Consider the following 12,232-nt stretch of genomic DNA (forward strand, 5'->3'; position numbering starts at 1 on the left):
TTTATGGGTTCTTACAGTGATGGACAAAGGCACAGAATAAATAAGGGGAATAAGGGCAGAAATCAATCAATACCTAATTTTTCCAAATTACTGAGCTCCTCAGCTCTCTCTGTGGTTAAGGAGGAGATGCTGAGTGTCTCTGGAAAGGAGCTCCTAAAGATTAATCTGGAATATGAATGTTGATACAGTAAAAATTCTGAACAGTCTCCAATTTTTTGAGGTTGTTTGTGCTCTAAAGAAAACAAACATACAGAAATCTGTGATTTTGGCAGTGGTGTAGTATGAGGGAAGATTGTTCATTTTGGGGTTGTAACTGCTCAAAACCTAAAGGGATTTTTCAAATGTGACATGGTGATTCTAAACAAAACAAAACAAGCCAGCAATCCCTTCCATATCCTTGACAAGATATTTGTGCTTATTTTACACATTGAAACTGCAGTGATATTATTAAGTAAATTTAAATATTTGTGTGTATTTTTAGAGGATCTTTAATCAAAGCATAGACAATTCCTCCTGCTGATTCTTCAATCTAAAATATTGCCATTCCAATAAAAGAGAATGACACTTAAGATGCCTGCAATTAAGATTTCTAATTTTGGCTAAATCATCTATTTTAACTCCGTAAGTATAAATAGGTAAATTATTGCAGGGTCTTTATTTTCGAAATATCAAACTACTACTACTTCTACTATAATTATTACTACTTATACTAGTATTAATATTATTAAATATTGTATATAAAAAGAAATTCTATTTATTTAGTTAGTTGGAGAAACACTTGTAAAAGAGCTTGTAGAAGCTGTAGAAGCAGAATTAATAAGATTTGCTCTTTTAGGAAGTTTTTATTTTATACTTTGTTATATGGGGTTTTTTTCAAGTAAAATTAAAAAAAAAAAAAAGAAAAAATAAAAAAGGGGCAAGTTCTGAAAACCTGGCAGGTTGTGCTGCTGTGCCCTGGGAGCAGAGCAGCATCCACAGCCTTTATCCCAGTTTCCAAAGGAAATGGAGCTTCCAGGAGCCTGTGCTCTGTTTTACTGCCAGCCTGCTTGGAGCTCATCAGTTCCCCTCCTAAATTAACTTGGAAGCTGCTGATTGACTTCGGCAGTAATTAACAGCATTAGAAATCCCCGGCACGGGGAGCTCTGGTGGAGCTGGGAATGGCAGGAAAAATAAGGCAGGCAAAAGAACCCATTTGAGGGCTGCAGGTTGATCAGCCACGGCTGGAGAGTGTCTTTAATCTGTATTTTCTACAATTTGTGGGTGGGAGGTGAAGAGGGGACACTCAGGGGTGAGAGGGGTGTTGCAGGAGGAAGCAGCAATGGGGGGCAGCTAAAAAAGCCCAGATGGCACAGCTGATATTGGGACAGTAGGTGCTGTCTAAACAACTTTCTGGGAACAATCAATGGGAAGCAGGGCTTTGTTTGGCCTGGGGCTTGGGGAGGATGTTTGTTATCCCTGACTCACCTCCACCAGCAGCACCTCAGGAAGCAGCTCTGGCTGTCAGGTGAAACTGCTCCAGCAGAGCTGCTCTGCTCAGGGAGGATTTCCTCACTGCAGGAATCCCACAGATTCAGTCACAAAAAAGGGGCAGAACCCACCTGACTCCCCCACTTCAGAGGCTGCTCCTTGGTTTCTTACAGCAGCCAGTCCAAAGCTGCTTTTTGGAGTAAATCACTATCACCCAAGTCTATTAAATCTCCCTCAGATGATGTTTAATTGGGGAACAAATTAACTGCCAGCTGAAGCTCTGTGAGCAGACTGCTCAAATGCTCAACTCCTGGCAGGGGGAATAAACACCCAGAGAGCAGGGCATGGACCCAGAGCCTCCAAATCCCCACCTGCCCTGCAGAAATGTGTTCTGGAAATCAGGGAGGTGTTCTGGAAATCAGAGAGGTGCAGGGCAGCTGGGAAGGCGTCAGGATTTACAGATTTGGGAGTAAAGTGAGCTAAGTTAACCATTAATAAAGCAATCACGTCCCAAAATGACTTGCAAAGGGTGAACTAGGGTTTGTGCCAGTGTGGACCACAAACCCACCAGTGGAACAAGTGAATGGAAAAGGATCCAGTGTCTGGTGTGAGATGCACATTTGTTCTGCTTGTGTCAGGATCAGAAGGAACTGAGGGTAGGAAAATCCTGGGAACCAGCAAGGAACTTGCTTTGTATATGAGGAGAGCAGCTTTCCTAATAGAAAAACCTCTAAAGCTCAATCCAAATGTTTGGATCCTTGGGAAACAATGATTTCATCAGCAAATCTAACTACAGAGTGTACCCAAAAGAGCCCAAATGAGGACAGTTGCAGGAACACAAGGTTTTACAGTGCTCTTGCCTTGATGTGATTAATAAGGCTGCTGATTTCCCACATCTTATCAGCTGACTATAACACTGGTTTGTATATTTGTTATCTCCATTCTGCATTGTGGTATGGGTGGATAAATAGAAATACCATGGAGGCGACAGGAAACAAAACAAAAATAATCAAACATGTTTATCACTAGAGCATTAAAATGGCTGCTGTGGCAGACACCAGATGAATTATGCAATACATAACTTAATTCTCTGGGCCACAGATGTTTCATTTTTCCTGCAAGAAGCTGATTGAACCTTGAATGACAGTTTCAGGCAGTCTTTGATTGCTCTGTGGGTCACATGCTTGATATGACCTGCATTTGAGTTGCTTTCTACATGCTGTTGCTTTATAAAACATGTAAAATTGACATCATGTTGGCTGCTCAAGGCCAAGTCAGGAGTAATTCCATGGGTTTGATATGCTCTGTGTGCAGGGAGGGGAGAGGGAAGGGTGCCTGTGTTTAAATTCTGCTGTGTTATTGAATCAGCTGAAGTCAGGAGAGGGGAATTGCAGAAAGCTCTTTCAATTTGTACCATGAGGAAATTGGGAGTTTGCTGCATCCATGTCACCTCACATTGTCAGGAAATTCTGTCACATCAGGAGTGGCTCCTGCTTGCCAGGGCAGGCTGGCAGTGCTGGGAATGTTTGTCTGGAGCTGAGCACAAACACTTGGCACAGCCTGTGGGTTTTGTTCCCCACCCCAAGGACTCCATCCTGCAAATCTGCTGGGCTGGTGCTGCTGCAGCACCTCAACCTCAGGGCCTCAGTGAGGGTGGGATTCTGGCATAAATGCATGAAAAATTAAAGAGCAGAATGTTCTTCCTTGCTGTTCTCCATGTCCACAAAGGCAGGTCAGAAGGATCACAGCAGAGTGGAGTTGCAGGGTCTCTGCTTGTGTCCCAGTGCAGCACCTGCAGGAGAACCTGCCCACAGCTCCAGAGGTTCCAGATTTCCCACCAGCTCCCTCACGACTTGGTGGAAATGGATTTTTAGACAAGATTATTTGTTTCTGCAAGTTTCAGGTGCAAAAATTGTCTTGAGTTTCAGCACCTTCCTTGAACTCCTCTGTGGCCCAAAGGATTGGGATCAGTGCTCTGAGATAGGAGGAAACCCAGAATGATCCAAATCTGGACACTCTTAATTTCTGACTTTAATGCTGCTCACAGGGCTTTGCAGGGTGAAGCAAAAGCACACTGTAAAAGAAAAATATCTGATCAGGAAAATAAAGATTTATTGCATTTCTTTTCCTTTTTGTGATGGGCAGCATGACTGCTGGTCATGGAGTTCACAAGAGATCTGTTCTTAGGGAGAGAGTAACACAATGAGAGCTGAGTCAGAGGTTTTTAAATGAAGGCTTGAACAGTGTGGGGAGCCAAAATTCATACTGGCCACGGTGCAGCATGTGCAAATATGTGCCACATAAGAAAATAGTATTGCCATCAAATAAAAAAGATGGATCATCTGTTTATATATTGGGTTTTTTTTTAATCCAAGCAATACATCTTTTCTTTCTTCCAGCTGCTTACATTAAGTGTTCTCTGGTTTGCCAAGTGTGCCAAGGTTGTGTGTGTGTGACACTGTGGGAATTACAGCTCTGGGGTGCTGTGACTTGATGCTGTCTGTTACATATAATTCTTATTTTTCCTCTTTGCCTTTTACTTGAGCATATCAATTAATGTCAGTCATATCAATTTCTCTCCAGAAATGATTAAGAAAACACTGATGATCTTTAGAAACTGCTCCCTTGTGTATCACTGGAATAAAGCTGATTTCTGTTGTGTTTAAAACTTTCTAATTGCAAACATGATTGTCTTATCCTTGAAACCCTGACTTAAAACATGAAGAGAAAACAAAGTGCTGTGCAGGTTTTCTTGGAGAGGACTTTCCATATGGAGTGAAAGATTATTTATTCTATAGGGTCTTTTCTCTCTAGTGATTGAGAATATTCTTGTTTTGTTGGGGTACTGCTCAGTATCTTGGTCTTTATAAGCAGTTTCTTTAACCTTTTTCCATATTTGATACTGAATATTTGAATACTTGCCACCTTTCACCTGGATTATTTGGAGATCATACCTGCAGCTGGTGTGGCTGCTTGATCCTGGTGTGTTTAATGAGGAATCTCTCCCTGAGATTTATTTCCCCAGCCTGGATCTGCGCGTGGGGGCGGCGAGAGGAAACCAGGATGAATTCTAATAAAACAACAAAAAAAGATGGGAAAAGCCTTGGCTCTCTCTGCTTTTTGCCAAGGGAGGAACTTGATTTAGTGCAGGGTGTCTGCACAGAGGGGTCTGGGCAGTGTCCAGTGGACATTTCCCACTCCCAGATTAGTGCAGATGACGTTGGGTGTAATCACCAGAGCACCTGAACCCAGCCTGCCTTTGATCTCTCAATTTAAAGCCTCCAGTCTCTCACTGCTTAGCAGAGAGGGGATTTTTTCCTTCAATTGAGTTCCTAGGAAAGGAAACACCCAGTTCATTACTAAACTTGGTGGATTTATGAATCCCTGAACAGAGAAATTCTTTTACAAGAGGCCTGGATTTATATGACACTGGAAAAAGGATTATCTGATCTGAAGATCCTTAGGGGGTTGCTCTGAAAGAAAATATTAACCTATAGCTCTTGCAATTTGAAAAGTAGATTTGAGAACTTAGCACTAAAAGGTGTGTGACATCTTCCCCTTTGACATGTTATGCTGAAATCACTTTTTATTTTGTTCTTAGTACAACCCTTCTGCCTATTATTCCATCTTGTACTGGCAGTAAAGGTGAATTTATCCTCTGTGGATGTTTGTTGGATTGGAATAATTATGAATTCTAAAAAGCATGTAAATGTGTGTATAGTGATACTCATAAAATGCCAAAAAATAAAATTAGTGGGGTTTTTTATATTATCTTCCTTTGGAAACTTTCTAGGAAAGTGTTTGTTGTTTTTTTCTTTCCTAGAAATTAGGCAACAAATCCTGGGCACCTGGGCAGGTCACCAAGGAGCAGGGATTAGATGAGGGCATCCACAGCAGAGTTTAGGAAGTGGTTTGAATGTGGGTGGGAATTTGTCTTCCCTCTGCTTTGCTTAAAGAAAAAATAAAATTGAATATTCAAATGCTGGAATGCTCTTGTGCCCTGAGTGAATGCCGTGATCATTGGGCTGCAGGCAATTCTGCCATTGTTTAGTGATCCGAAATTGCTTCCTAGAGCCAGGAACCTTCCCTGATAAAAATTTCATTGAAACCTGAAAAAAACCTCACTGCACTGCCTTTTGCTCTTGGTTTTTTTTCTTTCTTTCTTTAAATGCTTTGGCCCCTGCTCTTCTTTTCTTCCCTTCCCAGATATCCCAAATAACCTCACATTTTTTGCCTTGTGCTGGCCAAGTGCTGGGTTACACTGCCTGTAATTTTAAGAGGCTGAGCTGTTTACCTAATTTGGCCAAAATCTGCTCTATGCTGATCACAGATATACGTTACAAGGAGGATTTTTCTTTTTTTTTTCCCCTTAATTAAACATAAATGCACATTAGTTGATAATGTCTGCTTTTAGTTTGAAATTGCCTGCGTAAATGTTTGGGTAATTAGAACATTTTAACAAGCCCCATTGGCTCCATATACCGTTTGCTCTGACTAGTAAACTTTTACATGTTTTTAAAGAAAACAAATGTGTGGGAAAAAAAAATGTTGTTTGTTTTTTGCCAAACCAAAGTATTAATCTGCCCTGGTAGGGAAGTTTCTTGGCCACGCCACTGACTGCAATTTCCAAAGTGTCATCTGTATTTTTCAGTCCTTCCATGTATAAAGAATCCAACAGCAGTTTCCTTCAAGGTTGAGTAAGTTTGAATGTTTAGGGGGCTGTAGCCACAAGATTTGGCAAACCATTCACTTGTCATGTTAATAAAAAAGGAATTGTTTCTGCCTCTTTAAGCTAGTAGCTAAATGAAGGGCTTGGATCAACTGGGTTTTAATCATGAAGTCCAGATTCTTCTTGCTTGCACGTGAATAACTTTGTGGTGTTGAGGGTTTTCATCTGATTTAATTTTATTTAGAAGAGGAACTGAGCTTCTTCCCTGTTACCAACCCTTGAATTTGCTGACTTGTTATGCTCTTCAAACCTAATCTGTTTTCTTGATCTTAAAATGAAAATCGAGCCTTTCTGCACTTTTTATTTTCCCAAAGCAATTGAATTGAAAAGTGGGGTGGTTTGGGTTTTTTTTTTCCCAGCTCCTTAAGTTGTTTTTTATAGATGGCATGTTAGCTTTGAGGGCTGTTTCATGACTGGTAAAAGCTTATACCTTGTAAAATCCATAGCTTTTAATGCATTTTGTTTCTCACTTCAAACACAGTACTGAGAGAAGAAATAATAGAATATTTCATGGTCGTGCTGTTCCAACAGTTCAGATTCCTTTTACATGGTGATGCTGATTTTGTAGCTCCAAATGCTTGGGCTTAAAATTTGATTTCCTAAATTCCTTAGTCTGAAAGTGTTGAAACTTAGAACAAGCTGTAATACACCCTGAAGAACTGTCTTGCTTACATGATTACTTTTCCTCCACCACGGAGATTACAAGAAACTGAATCAGATAAATGATTATATTATCTGTGGAATGAAAAACACTGGGTAGATAACATTTATTCCTGAAAACAGATTTTCCCCACTCTTTTTCTCATGATCTGTGTTAATATTTACAAAGTATCACCCTTGACCAAACCCTGATTAATGCTGGGTTGCAATGTGGAATTCTGGTGTAACCCACCATAAAAATCAGTGTAGCAAAATATCTCCTTGTTATTAATTACTCTCATTCTCTGTATCTGTCTGAAGAAAGAACTTTCCTCCTTGCCTTCATCTCTTGGGGTGATGGGGAAATAGAGACACTCATGAGGGCCAAAGTGTGCGTGTGTTCCTTCAGGAATAAAGAAAGTAAAAAGTGAAATAATCAGATCTCTGGTTCCTAAAAGTCAGCTTAGTTCACGTGGGGTGACTTTGATCACAAATAGATTCTGAGTAACCACAAATTTGTTGATTAGGTGAAGGAATTGTTCCCTGGCAGGGTGGGCAGGCCCTGGCACAGGGTGCCCAGAGCAGCTGGGGCTGCCCCTGCATCCCTGGCAGTGCCCAAGGCCAGGCTGGAAGTTGGGGCTTGGAGCACCTGGGACAGTGGAAGGTGTCCCTGCCATGGCAGGGGTGGAACAAAGTGATTTTCCAAGTCCCTTCCAAGTTCCCTTCAAGATTCCCATCAGATTTTCAGTGCAAGCCTGCAGGACAAGCCCAGAGCTGGATGATGCTTTGCCTGCCAAGTTGTTCTATTGAAATAAAGAGGAATATTGAAATAGGAAGGGCTGAAAATGAGCAAATGTAGCAGAGGGTGAACACATCAAAAATGACCTGTGTGGGACTCACTCAGTGAGCCAAGCAGAGCTGCCTCGTGTCTGACAGGTCTGAATTTGACACAGTCCTTTGTAAACAATAAATCAATGCAGGTTGTTTCTGTGAGTGCATAAAAGGTGTGAGAACTGTAATTTATTTTATAATAAATACTTGTGCTAAGCAAACAGTGAATGCAGCTATTAGAGACTTTCTCAAATAAGTGATTTTAGGCTGCTGAGTGCCAGCTACTGATGTGGTAGTTGAGCTTTTAAAATGAAAAGCCTGAATTCCTTTTGAAGATTCTCTTGAATGCTGTTGACACTTGTGCTAGGAAAGAATACAGAGTAATTTAATTCATTACTTTACTTAAAGATAGCATTTATGGTTGCAGCATTACCCTCCATCCGTGTGCAGACTCTAGGCTGGAGGTGTTTACTTGAATTTTTTTGGAGATGTTGCATCCTTTTATTAGGTGTGCTGGAAAGCTTGGGAGAAAAAAATGTAGGAGGGAAAGGGGAGTTGAGGATCAGTCAGCTGGTGTGTCTGGGTACAAGGACAAAGGGACAATTTTGCCTTTGGCTGCAGTTTGACACTTTACTGGATTCAGTCAGAATTATCTCTGCACGCTGAAGGGCACAAATGTCATTTTTATGGCATTCTATATCCTCAGTTGCTTTTTTTTTTGTAATTGGCTGTGTATCCCAGTGCTGTAATAGAGCTCTTAAATCCTGACCCCGGCCAAAATGGGACACAATACCAGTATTAATATTTCTCTCCATTTTAAATGCAGTGTTGAGTCTTTTTATCATATTTTTCCATCACCATCTTGTGTTCCCCTGGCAGCCACCACCTTTCCTCTGGCTCAGGGTGCTTTTGAGTTTAGTGCTCTTGAGCTTTAGTGCTCTTTTGAGCCCCTCTCAGAGGGGATATCCAGGCCTTGGATATCCCTCTGTTCCTTGCCTTGCTCCTCTGTCTTCTCCAGTTCCCTGACCCTTGGCTCTCCTTACCTTGCCCCTTTCAAGGTGGCTGAAGGTCCTTGGGTTGTGCAGACTCTCTCTCACTTCCCCCCCTTCCCACTCATCTTTTCTCCATCAGAGCCATCTTCCTTTCTGCCAGAAACAAGAGAGTTTCCCTGGCTGAGCTCAAACCCCACCTTTGCAATCTCCCTCCCTCAATCCCAGGAGTTCTTGCTTCCAAGTCTTTCACTCCTCCCAGGTGCTGTGTTGTTCCAGACCTTTGGCTGATACCTGCCCCCCCTGCTTGGGTGGAAATGCAGGGATTTGAGTGTTCTCCCCAGCCTCCAGAGAAGGAGAGGAAGCTGCATTGGCTTCTGCAGGCAGCGTGGGCTGGGACATTCCCAGCTCTGCTCTCTGACATAACCCAGACATCATTTACTGGCTCCATATAACCTGAGGCATTCACACATAAATTGAGCCCCAATGCAGAAGCTTGTATAAAGAGGATCCTTAAACTATCCTGGCTAAAAATATTTGTGAAATGCTGGGAAGCATCTTTTTTAGTGTGTTGGGATGCTTTCTTCCCTCTTCTCTCTGTTCCAGATATACAGTGGGGTCACTTGCATGGGCTTTGGGACATCTTTTTCATGTGAAATACTGTCATTTCCATAAGTGGGTTAATAAGTTTTTTTTGGGCCTGGAGTCTAAAACAAAAAATGTTTCACAACTGCAGAGGCTAAAGAGATGGAAAGTGTTATTGCAGGCTGATGTTAATGTGCCTGGGTCAGTCTTGTGGCTTCTCCCTTGAATCCTTTTTTTGCCCAGGCAGTGGTTGTTCAGTTCAGTTCAGTAAGTAATGACCATTATTTATTATTAATTCAAAACATGGTGTGCAGGATTTCTGGCCAGTGTGAGAGCACATTAGCTTCTCCTGCACAAGAAAACACATGTTAATCTGTTTTCCATTATTGTCCAAAAGATCTTTTCAGAAGGCAGTTCATGGTTCCCCAACAACATTAAAGGTTGTAATTAAAAATAATTTTCCATTAATTTATATACATGCACATTTACTTATTATGATCTTTTGCTGCATTTCCCTAAGTGTACACCCAAAAGCCTAAAATGCTGTTGAGGAATAAGTCAATATTCACTGTAATGATCCAGTGTGGAGTGTGCCAGAACCCTGATGTACTTCAATTAACCATCTTTCCCAACAAACACCTGCACAGGGAAATGGATCTTCTGTGAGAATCAGCAAAAAAACAAACCCTGATTTTTCTGCATGGGCAGAGGAAGGGAATTCCAGTATTTCACAGTTTTTACTGATAATGATCTGCTGCAGATTAAAAACAAAAACCAGACATTATGGTGTTGGCAGATTGCAAAAGGACTTGCTGGTAAAGCTGCTGTTCAGAGGAGATGAGGACAGTGTTTATTGCTTCCATATGGTTCAGGCATACAAGACAGGCAAAATGTCTGAGGAGAATAATCTGTCTTATTATATTGATACAGAGCATTCTTTAGGGCTGTCAGCCCTTTCTCCTGGTACCTTTCCCAGGTGAGAGCCTGGGTGGGAAATATTTGCCCATGATTGAACATGAAGATAAGAAAAGATTGCTTAAGGATTGGCTGTATTTGTGTGAGTGAGTATTAGAAAATGCTGATTTTTAAAGGGGCAGGTCTGGGAGCTGCTCCCTAACACAGGGATCTGAAGGATCTCTTTTTTTCCTTGAATATTTCTATAGTTCTCAACCCTTTGACTTTCCAATTCAGCTTTGCAAAGTGCATTAGGGGTCTAAATTTAGAGTTTGATAAATTCATGTCAAAAAGACCCTCCTTTCCACGTAATGTAAAATTGAATTTCTTGGTCTCTTTGACCTCTTGATATTCTTTTTTTTTTTTTTTTTAGCCAAATTAAGAACCAAACTTCTGGGCACATTGAAACAGAAGAGTAGCTGGTTGCTTTTGTATATGTGGGGAGTTGACTGAAGAACTGCAGTCTTTGATTTCTCCATAATTATCACTTGGGAAGCACCTTTACATGTAGGAAAAATGACACTGCCTGGAATTTTGGGGAGCAAGACCTTCAAAGATCCAATGAAAATGCTCAAATACCAATTTTCCTATTTCATTGCAAAAAGGGGGACAGGCAAAGGATTTTCAGAGTGGTCCAGAAAACTCCAGAGGGTCTCCCTAGTCAGGAAATGAGCTCAGTGTTACTGTGCCCTTTTACAAATCAATATTGACAATAAATATTGGTGTTTGTGTGCCTGTTGCTGTGCCTGAGCTCGTGCAGCAGCCATTCTCTGTGTGATAACAAAACTTCTGCTCTCTTCTTCTCCCAGGGCTGATGAAATCGAGATGATCATGACAGACCTTGAAAGAGCAAATCAGGTAGGATTTTAAATGAATCCTCCATAAAATTCTAAGTGTGACTTTGATTATTCTTTTTTAATTCTCTTTTGGATTTCACAACAGTTCTTTTATATTCATTTTGCAGTCATAACTGTGTGGAGTAAGAAAATATGCAAATTTTGAGCAAAATACAGCTCTTTAGGGATGCTCTGTAAGGATTGTGTGCACAGTAGAGCAGTGCTTGCCATATATTTACCTTCTAATAATTTAAACCTAAGTTTTCCACTGTAGTTATTCTTGGCTTTATGTTTCTAAATCCATCATGTTGGCCCCTACTCAGACATATGCCGGTGAATGGTTAGCCCAAATTAAAGGACCTCTGTCCTCTGTGGCTGTGGCAGGACTGCAGGTGTGGGGACTTCTCCAGACTTCTTTTCCCTCTTCCTTTTCTGCTATGTTTTATTGGCATATTAATTTTTAGCAAGGGTTGGATCAGACTGTTCTTTCTATGCAGGACCACAAAGAAATTGCCATTTGTTCCTGCAGATATTAATTGGGGCTGTGAAATGTCTCTCTGGCCACCCCTCTCAGTGCACACTGTCCTGACACAAGTGGCAGAAACACTGAGTTTTAACAAACCCAAACCCACCAGCCATGCAGAGAGCCCTTCTGAGTGAGTGAGGTGGTGGAGGAGATGTGTATGGATTCCATGATAATGGAAATTCCACAAGCCACTGGCTGCTGCTTTCACTGAGGGAAACCTCAGCCAGGATTTGCTTATCAGTGAGCTTCACTAATCTCTCTGCCAGGTACCACCAGAGATTGCAATCTCCAATCTCCCAGGCTGTGGATTTATGATCCAGCTGGAGTTTGCCTTAGAGCAGCTCCCTTCCAGGGGGAATAGTGGCAGCTCCTTCCCCTCCCTGGCTCCTGCTGTCAGCAGTGGTGGTGTGAGCCAGACCAGGTCACTGATCCTGTTGAAAATGTACCCCCTGCCCCAGCTGCTGTTTTGTTTTGTCTTTTCCCTTTTGCCAGATCAGCTTTCAGCCCCCACACTCCCCTGCTGCAGCTGTCAAGGCTGCAGCAAGTGCTGTTGGCTTTTATATTAGTTCTTGGAAAACTGGAAAAATACAAATGACAGAATCATTTCCACTGGAAAAGCCCTCCAAGATCACCCAGTCCAACCATCACCCAGCACTGCCAAGGCCATCACTAACCC

General features: G+C 41.7%; 1 protein-coding gene across 5 annotated transcripts in view; it reads left to right on the top strand.

Moving 5' to 3' along the window:
• Positions 1-12,232, top strand: part of CUX1 (cut like homeobox 1) — a 274,993-nt gene that overhangs the window by 160,495 nt on the left and 102,266 nt on the right. For all 5 annotated transcript variants that reach the window (XM_066563647.1, XM_066563643.1, XM_066563644.1 and 2 more), the window contains exon 9: positions 11,004-11,052. In XM_066563647.1, the coding sequence (XP_066419744.1) occupies positions 11,004-11,052 (49 nt within the window). The remainder of the gene's footprint in view (positions 1-11,003; positions 11,053-12,232) is intronic.

The sequence above is a fragment of the Molothrus aeneus genome, chromosome 20, assembly GCF_037042795.1.
Source record: "Molothrus aeneus isolate 106 chromosome 20, BPBGC_Maene_1.0, whole genome shotgun sequence".
Lineage (NCBI taxonomy): Eukaryota > Metazoa > Chordata > Aves > Passeriformes > Icteridae > Molothrus > Molothrus aeneus.